Source organism: Scyliorhinus canicula, chromosome 13 (assembly GCF_902713615.1).
Source record: "Scyliorhinus canicula chromosome 13, sScyCan1.1, whole genome shotgun sequence".
Lineage (NCBI taxonomy): Eukaryota > Metazoa > Chordata > Chondrichthyes > Carcharhiniformes > Scyliorhinidae > Scyliorhinus > Scyliorhinus canicula.
The window spans coordinates 146,242,753-146,262,168 of NC_052158.1; the positions used below are offsets into that span (position 1 = coordinate 146,242,753).

At 49.4% G+C, this 19,416-nt stretch overlaps 1 protein-coding gene across 1 annotated transcript in view; it reads right to left on the reverse strand.

Annotated features, from left to right (window-relative positions):
* Window positions 1-9,887, reverse strand: part of LOC119976353 (E3 ubiquitin-protein ligase SIAH1-like) — a 42,214-nt gene extending 32,327 nt beyond the window's left edge. The window contains exon 1 of the mRNA XM_038816831.1: window positions 9,274-9,887. Coding sequence (XP_038672759.1) covers window positions 9,274-9,708 — 435 coding nt within the window. The 5' untranslated portion in view covers window positions 9,709-9,887. The remainder of the gene's footprint in view (window positions 1-9,273) is intronic.
* Window positions 9,888-19,416: the final 9,529 nt, after the last annotated feature.

The following is a 19,416-nucleotide window of genomic DNA, read 5'->3' on the forward strand; positions in this document are numbered from 1 at the left end:
AATAGAACTTTTCCGTGGAACATATAGGACGGTCAAGTCATACTGGACCCAAAACGTAAACGCTGCTTTTCTGTCCATCGACGCTGCCACACCTGCTGGGGTTTTCCAACATTTTGTGTTTTCATTACAGATTTCCAGCATCTGCTGTATTTTTCTGTTATTTTGTTCAGCTGTCCACGTGTCTATTCCACACTTGTGAATCCAAAGCCAGTTGCTCATTTATTCAACGGCTGACAGCTAAGCCTTACCCTGCCCTCACTCTGTGTCCAGATATTTTGTGGGGGGGGGGGGGGGGGGGGGGGGGGGGGGTGATGCGACCATCAATTCACTCAGAGACACGAGTTGAAGTAAACTGTGGCTTTAATCGACTTACAACTGAGCCTGCCTGCGACTAGCTGAACTGAAGGCAGGCTCGCAAGACCGCAGCACTTTATATTTCCGGTTGTGGGCAGAGCCACGGGCGGAGCCCTCTACATGCTCCTCATCTCCCCCTGTGGGCAGAGCCATGCAACAGCTCAAAGATGGGGCCCACAGGGACACAGTGATATACAGTGTGGATTTATATGTTATACATTCACCACAGCCGGGGGGGGAGTGCGATGAATGTAGGAAATGTTTATATATATCGTATTATGTATCCGTTGCAGTAATGCTATTAAAAGAACTTGGGTTAACATGTCCAGATTATAAGTCTGCTAACGCTGTGATTATGAGGTTAAGGCAGGCTGTGAGGTCACTCATCGACGGGGGTTGGGTCTGTTTTTAATTTTGCTTTTCAACCCCATCCTGTCTGTTTTCAGTTTCATTTTCAGAGTGCAGCTCTGGTTTCTGAGGATAGGAGGTGTGTTTCTCAGGCTGACGTCTGATATTTGAAAGTGCAATCACTCCTGGGGGTGAATAATGCTTTACAAATTGAAAATTGTTTGCGGTTTCTCATCTGCGTTTCCGAATATAAATTGGGGGTCTGGTCTGGTCCCGTAACAGGAGGAAGGGAGGCACGTACAGGCATGCACTGGGGTACAGGCATGCACTGGGGTACAGGATTGTACTGGGGTACAGGCATGCACTGGGGTACAGGATTGTACTGGGGTACAGGCATGCACTGGGGTACAGGCATGCACTGGGGTATAGGCATGCACTGGGGTACAGGCATGTACTGGGGTACAGGCATTGAACCGCAATAACCCACCGTGTTCATGGGAGGCCAAGCCAAAGCTAGTCACCCAACAGCACAGACTAGGAGCAAACCTGGAATAGCCTTAGGTGACAGCAGTGTCTCAGTGAGAAGCTCTCTCGCCTCAAGAGTCAGATGGTTCAAGACCCACTCCAGAGCACCTAGTACTTCAGTGGAGTACCGAGGGAGTGTTGCACGTTTGGAGGGGCTGTCTTTCAGAGGAGACGTTGAACCGAGGCCTCGCCTGCCTTTACAGGTGGAAATAACAATATCCTAGGGAACTGCTGGAACAACAAATGGACCAAAACCTAAACTGGACCAACTGATCATTCTTTTTTTTAAATAAATTTAGTGTACCCAATTATTTTTTTCCAATTAAGGGGCAATTTAGCATGGCCAATCCACCTACCCTGCACATCTTTGGGATGTGGGGGCGAAACCAACGCGGACACGGAGAGAATGTGCAAACTCCACACGGACAGTGACCCAGAGCTGTGATCGAACCTGGGACCTCGGCGCCGTGAGGCAGCAGGGCTAGCCCACTGCAACTGATCATTCATTACCTCTGCCTGTGCATTGGAGCTTGCATTTGCAAATCTGCTGACATTTCCCACACTAAAACAGTGACTACATTTATTTCTGAAGTACTGCACTGGAAAACCCAATCCAAAGCACACTGGGACATCCGGAGGTCACGAGAGGCGCTACATAAATGCAAGTCTTTCATTCTTAATTTCAATATTTCCTGAACTACCAGGACACCGGATTCGGCTAGCTTCTTGGAAACATAGCAGGATACTGGCCTGCAACATGTTACCACTTTAAACAAAAACTCACTGACCTCATCAGAATCCTGTGATAATCCTTGCTTGCCAAAGCAGGTTTAAAAAGTAACGCAGTGTGCATTTTTGTGTGAAAGCATCCTTCGAATGGCGTAGGAACACCGGATATTTTGAATGACTCACTGAACGCTTCACTGTTTGGATGTCTGCAAAATGATCCCGCCAATTGACTGCACTGCGAACGTTCGATTTGAAATAAACAAAGCCAAAAAGGAAAAATACACATTCACCACAGGGTCTCTTCATTCCCAGCAGAACTGATGAAAACCGCGTCCGAGGATCACGCAAGAGGCCACGACGAACGGGTCGGAGGTATGAAGAGGAACGGCCACTGGAATCACGAATATGCAAATCTGTTAACGCTAAGTGGGGGAGCTCTGACTCGGTCTCCCCTCTCTCTTCCTAGAACCGTAGAATCAAACCGCTCAAAAGGAGGCCATTTAGCCCAGTGTGCCGGTGCTGGCCCTTCTGAAAAAGCTATCCAACCATTTCCAACACCCTGCTCTCTCTCCCCCCCTCCCCCCCTACACCCTGATGATTTCCCCACATCAATCAACTATGCAGTGCCCAACTTTCAAATTCATTGTTATAATAGAGACATATACACTTGGGAGAGATGTGGATTTAAGGTTTTCAATCTTGCTGGGTTTATTCTGGTGCTGTGCAGACTGTAAAGAGGAGGAAGGCATTTCTTTCAACTTTCACTCCCAGTAGCTGCACCCCGGGATGAAATCAGAACATGGAGGCTGAAATATCACCCGGCACCATATCCCAGCCAAGAGGGTGGAAAGGCAGCGTCCATCAGAGCCCCTCATTAGTGCCAATCTCAAAGGCTGCCTGGAGAAGTGGAAGGTCAAACATCTGCACTGCCACCTTCACCCTACTGTGCCACCATAACATATCCACTGGTGCGAATGACAGTGGCAAAGTACAGATGGCAGCAACCCCTTCCCCAAGGAATGGGGTGACCGGTGGGGGGGGGGGGGGTCATTCAATCTTGTGCTGGGGGGGGGGGGGGGGGGGGGCTCATTCAATCTTGTGCTGGTGCTCTGATTCTCAATAACCTTTTGGAAAATCTTCTCTTTCAAATATTTACCACTTTGCTTTCAAATAAATCTATTGAGGATTTCTTGAAGAGAAACCCAGGTCTCAACAACCCACTATTTTTGTTTTACTTGTTCACTGGCCAGGCCAGCATTTATTGTCCATTCCTAATTGCACCGGAGAACCTGGTATTGAGCCTCTTTCTTGAACCACTGCAGTCCGTGGGAGTACTCCACATATCAGGAGTTGGTCTGTTCACTGATGAATGGAGATTTAAGTTTGCAACTCCTCCGATAACAAGCAACGCTGTGCGTGAGTGAGTTCCAGTTTTTTTGACCCTGAAGGAATGGTGATATATTTCCAAGTCAGGATGATGTACGACTTTGTGCGCCTGCTACCCTTGTCCTTCCGCCTGGCCGGGTTTGTGGGTTTGGAAGGTACAGTTGAAGGAGCCCTGGGTGAGTTGCTGCAGTGTATCCTTTCAATGGTGCACACTGTGCATCGGTGGTGGAGGGAGTGAATGGGCTGGTTTGGCCTGGATGTAGTCAAGCTTCATGAAGCTTGATAGAGCTGCACGTGTTCGGGCAAATGGACACTATTCCATCACACTCCTGACTTGTGCCTTACAGGTGGTGGATGGGCGTTGGAAGAGTCAGTAAGTCCATTAATGAACACAGAATTCCCAGACTCTGACCTGTTCTTGCAGCCACAGTATTTATATGGCTGGCCAATAGTGAATTGCCCCCAAGGATGTTGATGGGGTGGGGGGTCCAAATATGTTAATGCCAATGAATATCATGGGTTGGTGGTTAGATTCACTCTTGGTGGAGATGGCCAATGCCTGACACTTGTGTGGCACAAATGCCACTTGGTACTTGTTAGCCCAAGTCTGAATGTTGTCCAGGTTTTGCTACACGTGGGCACGGGCTGCCTTGTTATCCGAGGAGTTGCAAACTTAAATCTACATCCACCAGTGAACAAACCAACTTCTGATAGGCTGGTGAGAAACTTATTGAAAAAACAACTGAAGGTGGTTGGCCCCAGGAAATGTCCCAGAGGCCCCCCCCCCCCCCCCCCCCCCCCCCCCCCCACCCCCCCCCCCGCCCCCGCCGGCAAGTAGCGATGGGCCACCAACACAGCCCGGGCTGAATCCCGAGAAAGAAAATGAGAATTCCACAATGAAAACAGGAAATACTGGGAACGCCCTGGAGGCCTGGCAACATCTGTGACAAGAGAGAGAGAGAGAGCTAACATTTCAGGTGGGTGACTTCTCATCGTCCCTGGTGTATTTTGTTAATATATTTATGTGTAGCCGCACTGATACGTCAATCATACAGAACTTGAGACTGAGCTTCTTGAGTGAAGTTAAGTATCTTTATTTATGTCAGTTTCAAAGTCTATTGATCCAAGTCAAATTTTATATGCATACAGAATTGAAAAGTTGTTTGTCCAACGCAAATACAGGTGATTGAGTTGAATTCAAGATACAATTCAGTTTGGGGTAATTTCTGCAGACCAAAATGCACAATACAAACTGGAAGGAAAGTCAATAGCTGGTTGCAAAGCATAGAAGTAGGTTTCAACAGTTAGGTTAAAATGAATTCAGAGAGAGGGAGAGAGATGAGAGCTTAAAGATGATTTTGGAGAGCGCGAGAGAAAGTTCTCATAAGTAAAACATCATCGTTAAGGTTCTATCCCCTTTCTATCTGTTATTGGGTTAAAATATTTATAATTCATTTAATTTGATGAAATGTCTAACAAGTTGTAAGAGATAATGTGGCATGGGAAAACCGTCTAATGTTGCAACCAGCTTCACACCACGTTTATAACAGTGGATCTATTCTAGAACTTGGCTAGTCAGTCTTAACACTGGCTTTCTTATCAGATCTTTCACATGCTGTCAGCATTGTCTGCTGTTATGGTTTAATACAATTTTTAATAATAAAATGACACTAAATAATTTCTTCCCTTAAATCTTTATTTTACATATGATAAACCTATCAGTCCCGCAACATTAACTCGGTTTCTCTTTCCACAGGTGCTGCCAAATATTTCCAGTATTTCCTTCATTTATTTCAGATTTGCAGCATTTCTTCTTTTGGAAAACAATCCCCCAACTTTGTCTCTTGATCCCCAGCCTGAATCTATTCTCGTCACCAAATCTGCCCCATCTCTATCTGGCAGATGCTTCACCAATGGGTTAACTACGCAAGGAGCTCACTGACATAGATACATAGAAGACAGGAGCAGGAGGAGGCCTTTTGGCCCTTCGAGCCTGCTCCGCGATTTATCACGATCATGGCTGATCATCCAACTCAATAGCTTAATCCTGCTTTCTCCCCATAGCCTTTGATCCCATTTTCCCCAAGTGCTATATCCAGCCGCCTCTTCAATATATTGAATGTTTTAGCATTAACTACTTCCTGTGGTAATGAATTCTACAGGCTTACAACTCTTTGGGTGAAGAAATGTCTCCTCATCTCTGTCCGAAATGGTTTACCCTGAATCCTCAGGCTGTGACCCCTGGTTCTGGACACACCCACCATTGGAAACATCTTCCCTGCATCTACCCTGTCTAGTCCTGTTAGAATTTTCTAAGTCTCTATGAGATTTCCCCCCCCCCACCACATTTTTCTGAACTCCAGCGAGAACAATCCCAACTTAGTCAATCTCTCCTCATATACAGTCCTGCCACCCCTGGAATCAGTCTGGTAAACCTTCGCTGCACTCCCTCGAGAGCAAGAACATCCTTCCTCAGAGAAGAAGACCAAAACTGCACACAATACTCCAGGTGTGGACTCACCAAGTACTGTATAATTGCAGCAACACATCCCTGTTTCTATACTCAAAACCTCTCGCAATGAAGGTTGCAACATTACCGCCTGCTGCACCTGCATGCTTACCTTCAGTGACTGGTGCACAAGGACACCCAGGTTCCGCTGCACATTTCCCTCTCCAAATGTACAACCATTCATGTTGTAATCTGCCTTCCTGTTTTTGCTTCTAAAGTGAATAACCTCACACTTATCCAAATTATACTGCATCTGCCATTGATTTGCCCACTCGCCCAGCCTGTCCAGATCGTACTGTAGGATCCCTGTGGGATCACCCTCCCACCTAACTTGGTATCATCTGCAAACTTTGAGGAGATGTTAGATTTTGTTCCCTCATCCAAATCATTAATATATATTGGAAGATGTACAAGTGCACAATACTGGCCGGCGCTCGAAGGCCAAGAAATCAGCCTGTCCTCATCCAAGACACAGAAGTACCCCAGAACATAAAACAGGCCTGGGCTTAGGCCATACAGTCCTTCCAGCCTTCTACGTCATTCAACACGGCTGATCTCCAATATCATTCTACTTCCCCAGCCTATCTCCATATTCCTCGATTCCCTTAGCATCCAAAAACCTACTGATCTTCAGAACCCTTACAGTGCTGAAGGAGGCCATTCGGTCCATCGAGTGTACACCGACCCTCTGAAAGAGTACCCTACCTCTGTAGAAATCAATATTTTTCCTGCTTCTTGACTGCGGCAGAAAGACTCAACAAAGTTTGTTCCGACAAAATAACTAGTCTTTATTTACGAAAAGACTGCATGCAGTATAGGCTGCAACTTGAGTTTCGAGAGCAGTTGTTACAAACTGCTAATTCCTCAAGTCCGCACTTACACAAAGAATCAGTTCAGTATTTATGCATTATCATTATCAGTATTGCGTGACTAGAGCTTATTCAGGAATTCGATCAGTAGTAGAAACATAAGTAATGTCATAAATCATGGCACAACTTGCTGACCTCCTAGGACTCTTTGTCTCATCACTCATACCCTTATCTTGTCCTTTGATAGAACATTAAAAGGTCGGTGACTCCTTCATCCCTGACATTATCTTGTCTTACTCCTACAGCCCTGGGTCATGTGGAGTTAATCTTATCAAAATTTACAGAGGTCAGGCATTTTGGAATAGCTTGACCTTCTCTGATCTTATTCATGCTTTAAGTTATGCGGAGTCAGCCTTATCAGGTCTTACAGGGGTCTGGCATATTGGAATAGCTTGGTCAGCTTTTCTTACATTGTACCAAGTAGTTGACCAATTTTCCCATCATGCCATTACTTAATTCGTACAACTTCACACCTCGGCCCACTCCTCTGCCCTATCCCTGTGACCCCATAACCCCATCTAACCGTTGGACACGAAGGGGCAATTGATCATGGCCAATCCACCTAAACTGCACAGCTTTGAACTGTGGGAGGAAACTGGAGCGCCCGGAGGAAACCCACGCAAACATAGGGAGAATGTGCAAACTTGGCACAGACACCCGAGGTTGGAAGTTCATCCGGGTCCTTGGCGCTGTGAGGCAGCAGTCCTAACCACTGTGCCACCCTCTTAAGTCTCCAATCGACTCATGGATTAGGATCCACAGCTCTCTGAACATTGCAGGACACGAGCCATTCACTGTTGGCTAACATTCAGATGGAAGTGTTCAATTATTATAAAAACAGTGACAGATTCTGGGGCCCTTAATTTTCCAATCGGAAAGTCCGTGTTCTGTAGACCAAACAATCAAATCACAACGTCAATCTGCCAAGACCACTTTACAGAAAAAGCCAGCACATGTTTCCACTGTGAATGGACGACTGCATTCCAAATATACATCTGCCCAGAAATTCACACTTTGACTCCAGTTCTGAATTCCCCTGATACATGGCCAGAGTAGACTCCCCAACAGTCACTCTTCAGGAACACAAACACTCTCTAACGGTCATAAATAATGGTATTCATGCTTCACATCTTTAAGAGGTGGCTTTGAGGGCCACATCGGAGTGAGGAATTTATAAAAAACTGCAATTTCTTTTCAGAAGAACAATTCTCGGCAAAGGCAAAATGAATTCCAAATGGTAAAACTGTAAGGAAAGCCAGACAGCCTATGCTAACTTGTGTATCTAAACTAAACTACAGATCCACATGTAGCAAAACTTGGGACTCATCATTTAAGGAGTCAATAAGTTCTTTCTGCTAGGCGGAGCAGAAGACCGTGCTCCACTCACTGCCTCAGTCCGACACTGCTCTCCTGCTCCTTTCAGCTTGGGCCAGCGTTACCCAATCACTGTTTACTCTGAAGTAGATTTGCCTTTCAACGCCCTGAGTTACCTTCTATATTCAATGCCGTTCTCCAGTCATTCCTCCCCTCTCACTCCCTGCTCGGATACCAGAATTCCATCTTTTGCAGCCATTTCCAGGGCTCAAGTAGCTCCTTCTGCCATATTATCATAGAATTTACAGTGCAGAAGGAGGCCATTCAGCCCATCGAGTCTGCACCGGCTCTTGGAAAGAGCACCCTACCCAAGGTCAACACCTCCACCCTATCCCCATAACACAGTAACCCCACCCAACACTAAGGGCAATTTATCATGGCCAATCCACCTAACCTGCACATCTTTGGACTGCGGGAGGAAAATGGAGCACCCGGAGGAAACCCACGCACACATGGGTAGGATGTTCAGACTCCACACAGACAGTGATCCAAGCCGGACGCAAACCTGGGACCCTGGAGCTGTGAAGCAATTGTGCTATCCACAATGCTACCGTGCTGCCCTAACACCACCTTCAAAACCTTCACACAACACTGCAAACCCCCGAAGTAATAACATTACCAGATTTGACAACAACAGTTTTCCCTCTTCCCCACATTAACGGGGGGGGGGGGGGGGTATCTCTGCTGGTCATTCAGCCCATCCACAGGCCAGAAGTCAGCAGATACATAAATGGAACACTTCTGTCTCAGTCATCAGAATCATTCTGCTACAGGCAACCCGCAAAGGGGCAGACAGATGGTCCATCACAGGGTAGGCACACCATCCAGTGGTACCCAACTCCCAAGGAAATTAAACACCATGCCAAGGGGGCTTGGATACTTGACCCTGGAAAGGAACACAAAAGGCTTTTCCCTTGAGGCATGTCACCCAGCAACAATGAAGATTCGGGGTGAACGAGGTACACTTACTTTAATCTCCTGCAGCCTAAGAGGCACTTGCACTGTGCACAACGTGCTAATCCTCCATGGCCAGAGCTATTGAAAGAGGGGGAGGAGATGCTGAGGGTTGGAATGTCAAACCCATGCAGACAATAGTGATGCGGAGGGTGATCCAGGCACAATGAAAACACAATGTCATCGCAGAGGCCATCAATCAGCTGAGGGGAAGAGGAGGCTTACCTTGCAGGGGAAGAGTACAGCCGAAGCCACTTTCTCCATGGCCAGGTTGCGGATGCTGGGGGTGAGGGAGCCCCTGCAAGTGGGGCAACAGGTCAGCTTCTGGCGGCAGCTGTTGCACACCAAATGGCCGGCCTGGCATTGCAGGATCGGCGGTAAGACGTAGTCGAAGCAGACGGGGCACTCGAAGAGCGAGGTCAGTTCCTGAGCGGCGGCGGCAGCAGCAGCGGCCACCGCCGCCGCCTGGTGATGGTGCAGCGGCGGAGGGGGGGAAGCCACACCGATGATCGCCGCCGTCCCGCAGCCGCCCACGGCTCCGGCGGCTGGGAGAGCCGCCGCCGAGGAGGATGAAGCCGCCGCCGCCAGGCCGCTCGGGGCCGGGGAGGGAACTGTGTGCTTGCCGCTCTTGCCCGCTCCGGCCGGTGGAGGATGGCTCATGGCTGGCGAGGGCACGGGGGTTCCCTCTGCCACCTCCCCCCCGGGCTCCAGCCCCCCTCAGGGTTCCTGGTTCCGCTTCCAGCCGCCGCCGAATGTTTAGAAACAAAAAAAAATCGCAACACCACGTTCTAGAACCTTGCAACACCGGCGCCGTGACGTCAGCCTGGGGAAAGCCCCTGCGTCACGTGGACCCCTCTCCATTCATGGAATTGTTCCAGCACGCGGGGCAGGCCATTCAGCCCATCGTGTCTGCACCCCTCCACCCCTCCCAACCCCACATTCTCCACATCATGTCCTCCTTATTCAAACTGAATCAACTGGGGAGGCAGTGGTACTGTCACTGGACTTGTAAATCCGGACCCAGGTCATGCTCTGGGGACAGGGTTGATGGTGGAATTCGAATTCAAAAATAAAATTTAAAAATCTGGAATTAAAAGTCCAATGATGACCTTGAAACCATTGTCGATTGTTGTAAAAACCCATCTGGTTCACTACTGTCCACACATATGTGACGGGCCATCTCGGTGGGGGTCGTGAATACTCACCACTGTAATGCAGGTCAATCTCCACATCGGTAACCTATCTGTCTTCGGCCACCCAGTCAACATCCAGGACTCGTTCCCTGTAGAGCATGAACACTTTGATGTATGACACCCCGCTGCCCATCTGGGTCCTCTCGCATCTGTTTTGGGACGACTTATCCTGCGGGGACAGAAAGAGGGCATTGTGAGCCACACACGTCATACATCGCGGCATGGGGGGGGTCATGCGTGTGCACCGCTCTGGCCATGGGTGGGGTGTGCAGGTGAGTGCCATGGTATGTTGGGGTGGGGGTGGAGGTGTGGTGTCAACTGCAGGACCGGGGGGGGGGGGGGGGGGTGACGGGCATTGCGAGGAGTGTGGTGACAGATGGGACTGGTGCCAGGGGGAGAATGCCGACTCAACCATGCGGCCCAGTAGAGGTTGTTGAGTGTCTTGCTGTGGTGGTCTTCCTGGTGAAACTCCCTATGCTGACGGCTGCTGCCACTGCCTCCCAGGTGGCATTGGCTGCCCGTTGGCTGGCCTTCCGACTCCCTCGAATGAATAGGGTGTCCCGTTTGGACTCCACGATGTCCAACTGTCTGGCCAGGTTGGCATCTCCGAATCATGGAGCTGGTCTGCGCGGTGGCAAGGCTATTTGCTCTCTCGTGTTCGCTCAGTTTAAGTGCTGCTCCCCCTCGTTAGCGGGGAGCTGCTGAGCACAGTCCAGGCGAATTAGCTGCCGGGACAGTCATTTGCAGTGTGCAGCCCGTGGGGTATCATTAGTATCATTAAATTCATTATATTCCGGTGACGGCCTCGCTGGTCAGAAACACCTGGCTGGTCCAACTCACTACCGCAGTTTCCGGTGGATCGCACCCGAGGAGACATAAGACCCAAGGTCCATTTAGTTCACCCTCTGGTTTAGCACAGGCTAAATAGCTGGCTTTTAAAGCAGACCAAGGCAGGCCAGCAGCACGGTTCAATTCCCGTACCAGCCTCCCCGAACAGACGACGGAATGTGGCAACTAGGGGCTTTTCACAGTAACTTCATTTGAAGCCTACTCGCGACAATAAGCGATTTTCATTTCATTTCATTTCACTTCTGCCATACTGGATGGCGTGTTATATAACATTGAAAGCGTCATTGAATACTCAAGGCAATCAATCTCTGTAAACCAGACCCAGACATAGGGATGGAATTCTCCCAAACCGCTCACGTGGGTTGGTGGTCAGCGACCGCGGAGAATCTGATCAGAGCCAAAAAATTGGAAGTCTGCCGGCAGATGCCATCTTCTGATGGTGGGTTGATTGTGGGTTGGCCATCCTGCTGGCAGGTGACATGAATGCCATTTGCAGTTGATGAATACACCCCCTGCCACTGTCCCATCAGGCCTTCCAATCTTGGGTCACGCCAGTGGGAAAGTATGTTGGCGTCAAACCAGATTGATAAAGGCTGGAATGCACAAGGTGGTCCTCAGTTGACCGGAGACTTTGTGGTGAGTACAACAGGCAAAGCCGACCTGCCACGGCGCTGCCCTGCTCCTGATGTACCGCATACCAGCCTGCCGGGCAAACCGGGCCTGCCCTCCACCTCCGCCCCCCGATGGCTCACAACAGCGACTGACTGGATAGCTCTGTGCTGTGAGGCTTATGCAGCCACAGCAGCAAAGGTCCGAAGTTCCACCGGGGTGGGTTGCAAGGTGGGGGCAGATGAAGACAAGGGGGTGGGGGAATGTGGAATGAGGGCTCTCCAGGGTGGGGGGGGGGGGTGTTGTTGGGGGAAGGGAAACACTGGGGGCCAATGTGGAAGGAGGACTGCAAAGAGGGGGCAGGTCAAGAGCAAAATCTAGGGGCCATGATGGCAGGTAGAGGGGCAAAGAAGTGAATGACAAAGACAATCAATGGAAGGCAGAGGGAAGGGAAGCTGGATCTGACAAGGCTGAATGACACACAGACAAACAAGGGGGTCTGAGGGATAGTCCAAGTATTGCTGGAAGGGATGCACACAGACTGCAGATTACGGCGTGCTGTCACTGTTGTCCATAGCCCTCTTTGGAAACAGGAACTAGGTCAAGGCACCAGTTTAAGTTTCGGGGCTGCAGACAGTAGTCACAGAATGCCGATGTTCCTGCTGTGAAATGGAAAGGAATCAGAGATGATTGGGAGTCCAGGGGCTACGTGGATCTCAGTCTGAAGTCAGAGAAAGGAGACAGTGCAGAAAAGCAAAGACTATGCAGCAGGAGCAATCATTGGAAGCATGGTGGATCCCTGCTGCAGAGAGGGACAAGGGCTGTGTGCTCCTAAGGAAAAATGCACAGCTTGGTGTGCAAGGATGGGAGTGTGACAATGTCCAACACCATAACGACGGGATCCAGTGTCAGTGGGAGAAGCTGGAATCTCTACCTGCTCATTGAGGTATCAGGTAAACCATAGGCACGGGGACAGTGAGGGGAGAAAGGTCAAACTCCGTCCTGTAGTAAAGGTGCAGCACCACCATCTCGATACTCAGGTAAAATGGTATCATCCAAAACCGAAAGTAAGATTGGTTCTGTCTGGGAAGGGAATAATGAAGTGTGGGAGTACTGCTAAACTGGGCTCTGGGACTCAATCTTTGACACATACTCACTTGTTTGCGCTGCTACAGTGGACAGGGTCCAGGTCAGTTACACAGGACTCAGAGTCCATTGCTCAGGAGGAGGAGCATGGCAGATTTCTAGTTGCAAACCTTGAAAGGGATCGGCACAACTCACATTTGTTTAATGATATAATTCTCAATTCCCCCTCCACAACAGGGCTGCAGATGTAACACCTCTGAGCAGCATGGTAGCACAGTGATGAGCACTGTTGCTTCACAGCGCCAGCGTCCCAGGTTCGATTCCTGGCTTGGGTCACTGCCTGTGCGGAGTCTGCACGTTCTCCCTGTGTCTGCGTGGGATTCCTCCGGGTGCTCCGGTTTCCTCCCACAGTCCAAAGGTGTGCAGATTAGGTGGATTGGCCACGCTAAATTGCCCTTAGTGTCCAAAAAGGTTGGGTGGGGTTACGTGGTTACGGGGATAGGGTGGAGGTGTGGACTTCTGTAAGGTTCTCTTTCCAAGGGCCGGTGCCGACTCGATTGGCCGAATGGCCTCCTTCTGCACTGTAAATTCTATGACCTCTGGCCTGGAATACTGCTCAACTCTATGTGTGTGCCAGAGCCCTGGGGTAAGTTAGCATGAGGAACAATGTGACCCAAGGTTCCAAAGTTTAGTTTCCCAACTTCTCCCATAGCTCTCTTGTTCACACCTTTGTTCACAACACCTTTTCCCCATTCTGGTCTTTGATATCTCTTTTCAGAAAGGAAGCAAAAGTGAGAATGTATCCAGTGATCCAGGGAGATTTTCTACGAATTCTCATTTGAGGCAGGAGGTGAAGGCGGGATTGGCGTCGATATGAGCAGCTCCAGCAGGAGGCGTTGCATGTGGGACAAGGCTAGGGTGCGTGGGCATCAAGAGGAGGCTGATAGGCAGAGACTCAGGCTGTGTAGCTGACTGGCAACATGGGAGCAGCACGGTTCCACTCTGCTGAGGTTCGTCCCGATGTTCCGTTTCCTGTCATTGCATCTCCACCAGTGGGCTGGCAGCTGCTTCCAGAGGCTCATCATCCGACTGGGACTGAGCATGTGGCTGGTCTCCAATATCCCTCCGTGCAGGAGACCTGGGCTGTCCCTGTCTCCAACTACTGCCGGAATGTGGCTGTTTCGTACATCGACCAAACAGTCAAACCATGGGGCTGGGTTCTCTGTTCCTGAGGCTGTGTTGACACCGGGACAGGATTTGTTGACTTTCATGACAGCAAAACTGACGCCGCACCTGGACCGATTCAGCAACTGTTAAGGGGCTAGCACTGGTGCCATGTGCAACACAATTGATTCCAATGAGAAATGGTGCGGGATTTGCCGGGTCTGTGGTTGACACTCGGGAGGCTGAAACGCTGCAGCCGCACATACACATTACACTCCCCACACACACACACACACTGATTCCAGGCAACAAGATGGCACTGCTTGTGCTGGAGTGCGCCCATCCTGCTGATGGGTCGGCTAGGGCCAGAGAGCCCAGGTGGGACACCCATACCACCCATGGCCCTAAGTTTACAGTGGGCAGTCAGCGGCGAGCACAGCCGCATGACTGCCTTGCTGACCGTGCCAATGGAGCTCTGTGCCTGTCCACCCCAATCCTACCTCCCACCTCCTGGCCATTCCCCGCAACTCCCCCCGGCCTGCGACACGACTGTCAGCAAACTATGCAATGTTGGTCACGTTCCAAACCCCTTCTCTCTCCCTCAGCAGCCACGGCGCCTGTTTCATGATTTTTAAAAGCACAAGTGAACCGCAGCGGCATTGGGGATTTGCTCTAGTGGAGGCAGAGCGTCCTGGAGGCCCCCGGAGAACACCAGGTGAGACCCGCCAATTAGATGCAAATGGTGTTGACAGTACGTGCGTTCTGGAACACATTGTTGCCGTTGTCGAGGCACCGGGGAATTGCGATTTGGTGTGAAACTGGTGCACGCCACGATTTCGGCATCAAAACTGATTATCCGGCCAATCGCATTTCCCAATTCCGGCGTGGCCAACGGAGAATCCCGCCCAGTATGTCGGAATTGGAACAATTGCAGAGAAATCCAGAGCTGGAGCATGTTTGGGAGAGGAGGGGGGACGGTTCTAAATAAAGATGTTTGAAAACAATATACAGGAAGGTATGGAGTTAGTCGAGATTTATAAGAACGGACGTGATAGGCACTGGTAAGGTAGGGACGAGGTCAGGCGATATTAGCGAAATGAGCAGAGCAGATATGGAAGTTTGAGCAGTTTGAGCAGATATGGAATTTGGAATTCTACCCGGTCAAACCAACCAAGGGACACAATGGGCAAGATTCTCTGGTCCCCCAGCCGCGTGTTCCTCGACGGTGCACCGTTCTCCTGGCGCTTGTCAATGGGATTTCCCATTGAAACCGCCTCACGCTGCCATGAAACCCACTGGCGGGACTGCGCTTCCAGCGGGAAAAGTGAATCCCGAAGACCGGGGAATTCCGGCCAATGTCAGAATATCAAAATCTAGGCCGAAGCGCCAATGCAGTACTGAGGCAGTGCCGCTTTAGAACATAGAACGATACAGCGCAGTACAGGCCCTTCGGCCCTCAATGTTGCACCGACATGGAAAAAAAACTAAAGGCCATCTAACCTACACTATGCCCTTATCATCCATATGCTTATCCAATAAACTTTTAAATGCCCTCAATGTTGGCGAGTTCACTACTGTTGCAGGTAGGGCATTCCACGGCCTCACCACTCTTTGCGTAAAAAACCCACCTCTGACCTCTGTCCTATATCTATTACCCTTCAATTTAAGGCTATGTCCCCTCGTGATAGCCACCTCCATCCGCGGGAGAAGGCTCTCGCTGTCCACCCTATCTAACCCTCTGATCATTTTGTATGCCTCTATTAGGTCACCTCTTAACCTTCTTCTCTCTAACGAAAACAACCTCAAGTCCATCAGCCTTTCCTCATAAGATTTTCCCTCCATACCAGGCAACATCCTGGTAAATCTCCTCTGCACCCGTTCCAAAGCTTCTACGTCCTTCCTATAATGGGGCGACCAGAACTGTACGCAATACTCCAAATGCGGCCGTACTAGAGTTTTGTACAACTGCAACATGACCTCATGGCTTCGGAACTCAATCCCTCTACCAATAAAGGCCATCACACCATAGGCCTTCTTCACAACCCTATCAACCTGGGTGGCAACTTTCAGGGATCTATGTACATGGACACCGAGATCCCTCTGCTCATCCACACTACCAAGAATTTTACCATTAGCCAAATATTCCGCATTCCTGTTATTCTTTCCAAAGTGAATCACCTCACACTTCTCCACATTAAACTCCATTTGCCACCTCTCAGCCCAGCTCTGCAGCTTATCTATGTCCCTCTGTAACCTGCAACATCCTTCCGCACTGTCTACAACTCCACCGACTTTAGTGTCGTCTGCAAATTTACTTACCCATCCTTCTGCTCCCTCCTCTAGGTCATTTATAAAAATGACAAACAGCAACGGCCCCAGAACAGATCCTTGTGGTACGCCACTCGTAACTGAACTCCATTCTGAACATTTCCCATCAACCACCACTCTCTGTCTTCTTTCAACTAGCCAATTTCTGATCCACATCTCTAAATCACCCTCAATCCCCAGCCTCCGTATTTTCTGCAATAGCCGACCGTGGGGAACCTTATCAAACGCTTTACTGAAATCCATATACACCACATCAACTGCTTTACCCTCGTCCACCTGTTCAGTCACCTTCTCAAAGAACTCGATAAGATTTGTGAGGCATGACCTACCCTTCACAAAACCATGCTGACTATCCCTAATCATATTATTCCTATCTAGATGATTATAAATCGTACCTTTTATAATCCTCTCCAAGACTTTACCCACCACAGATGTTAGGCTCACCGGCCTATAGTTACCGGGGTTATCTCTACTCCCCTTCTTGAACAAAGGGACCACATTTGCTATCCTCCAGTCCTCTGGCACTATTCCTGTAGCCAATGATGACCTAAAAATCAAAGCCAAAGGCTCAGCAATCTCTTCCCTGGCTTCCCAGAGAATCCTAGGATAAATCCCATCAGGCCCCGGGGACTTATCTATTTTCACCTTGTCCAGAATTGCCAACACTTCTTCCCTACTCACCTCAATGCCATCTATTCTAATAGCCTGGGTCTCAGCATTCTCCTCCACAATATTATCTTTTTCCTGAGTGAATACTGACAAAAAGTATTCATTTAGTATCTCGCTTATCTCCTCAGCCTCCACACACAACTTCCCACCACTGTCCTTGACTGGCCCTACTCTTACCCTAGTCATTCTTTTATTCCTGACATACCTATAGAAAGCTTTTGGGTTTTCCTCGATCCTACCTGCCAAAGACTTCTCATGTCCCCTCCTTGCTCGTCTTAGCTCTCTCTTTAGATCCTTCCTCGCTTCCCTGTAACTATCAAGCGCCCCAACTGAAACTTCACGCCTCATATTCACATAGGCCTCCTTTTTCCTCTTAACAAGAGATTCCACTTCTTTGGTAAACCACGGTTCCCTCGCTCTACCCTTTCCTCCCTGTCTGACTGGTACGTACTGATCAAGAACACGCAATAGCTGTCCCTTGAACAAGCTCCACATATCCAGTGTGCCCAACCCTTGCAGCCTACTTCTCCAACCTACACATCCTAAGTCATGTCTAATGGCATCATAATTGCCCTTCCCCCAGCTATAACTCTTGCCCTGCGGGGTATACTTATCCCTTTCCATCACTAATGTAAAGGTCACCGAATTGTGGTCACTGTCTCCAAAGTGTTCACTTACCTCCAGATCTAACACCTGGCCTGGTTCATTACCCAAAACCAAATCCAAAGTGGCCTCACCTCTTGTTGGCCTGTCAACATATTGTGTCAGAAAACCCTCCTGCACACATTGTACAAAGAACGACCCATCCAATGTACTCGAACTATATCTTTTCCAGTCAATATTAGGAAAGTTAAAGTCTCCCATAACAACTACCCTGTTACTTTCGCTCTTTTCCAGAATCATCTTCGCCATCCTTTCCTCTACATCTCTAGAACTATTAGGTGGCCTATAGAAAACTCCCAGCAGGGTGACCTCTCCTTTCCTGTTTCTAACCTCAGCCCATACTACCTCGGAAGAAGAGTCCCCATCTTGCACCCTTTCTGCCACCATAATACTGTCCTTGACTAGCAGCGCCACACCTCCCCCTCTTTTGCCCCCTTCTCTGACTTTACTAAAGCACCTAAACCCCGGAACCTGCAACAACCATTCCTGTCCCTGCTCTATCCATGTCTCTGAAATGGCCACAACATCGAAGTCCCAGGTACCAACCCATGCTGCCAGTTCCCCTACCTTATTTCGTATACTCCTGGCATTGAAATAGACACACTTCAAACCACCTACCTGAACACTGCCGCTTTCCTGCGAAGTCAAATCTGTGCTCCTGACCTCTCTACTCTCAATCTCTCGCACCCCAAAACTACAATCCAGGTTCCCATGCCCCTGCTGAATTAGTTTAAACCCCCCCAAAGAGTACTAACAAATCTCCCCCCCAGGATATTGGTGCCCCTTGGGTTCAGATGTAGACCATCCTGTCTATAGAGGTCCCACCTTCCCCAGAAAGAGCCCCAGTTATCCAGAAATCTGAATCCCTCCCGCCTGCACCATCCCTGTAGCCACGTGTTTAATTGCTCTCTCTCCCTATTCCTCGTCTCACTATCACGTGGCACGGGCAACAACCCAGAGATAACAACTCTGTTTGTTCTCGCTCTGAGCTTCCATCCTAGCTCCCTAAAGGCCTGCCTGACATCCTTGTCCCCTTTCCTACCTATGTCGTTAGTGCCAATGTGGACTACGACTTGGGGCTGCTCCCCCTCCCCCTTAAGGACCCGAAAAACACGATCCGAGACATCACTTACCCTTGCACCTGGGAGGCAACATACCAAACGTGAGTCTCTCTCGCTCCCACAAAATCTCCTATCTGTGCCCCTGACTATTGAGTCCCCAATTACTAATGCTCTGCTCCTCTCCCCCCTTCCCTTCTGAGCAACAGGGACAGACTCCGTGCTAGAGTTCCGCACCCCATGGCTTACCCCTGGTAAGTCGTCCCCCCCACAAGTATCCAAAACGGTATACTTGTTACTCAGGGGAACGACCGCAGGGGGTCCCTGCACTGTCTGCTTCTTCCCAGTCCCTCTTACAGTTACCCATCTATCTCCAGTCTTTGGTGTAACTACTTCCCTGAAGCTCCTATCTATGACCACCTCTGCCTCCCGAATGATCCGAAGTTCATCCAACTCCAGCTCCAGTACCATAACTCGGTCTTGTAGGAGCTGGAGCTGGCTGCACTTCCTGCAGGTAAAATCAGCAGGGACACTAACAGCATCCCTCACCTCAAACATCCTGCAGGAGGAACATTGCACTACCTTCCCTGCCATCCCACTTAATTTCAACCAAGTTCTGGTAAACAAATATAAAACAAATAAAAAAATAATAATATAATATAGCACTTACCTGCTCACCCCAATGGGTCTTATTATTAGGTTAGAGGAGGAGGGCGGGTGGGAGACACTACACGTGTAGTGTCTCGGGT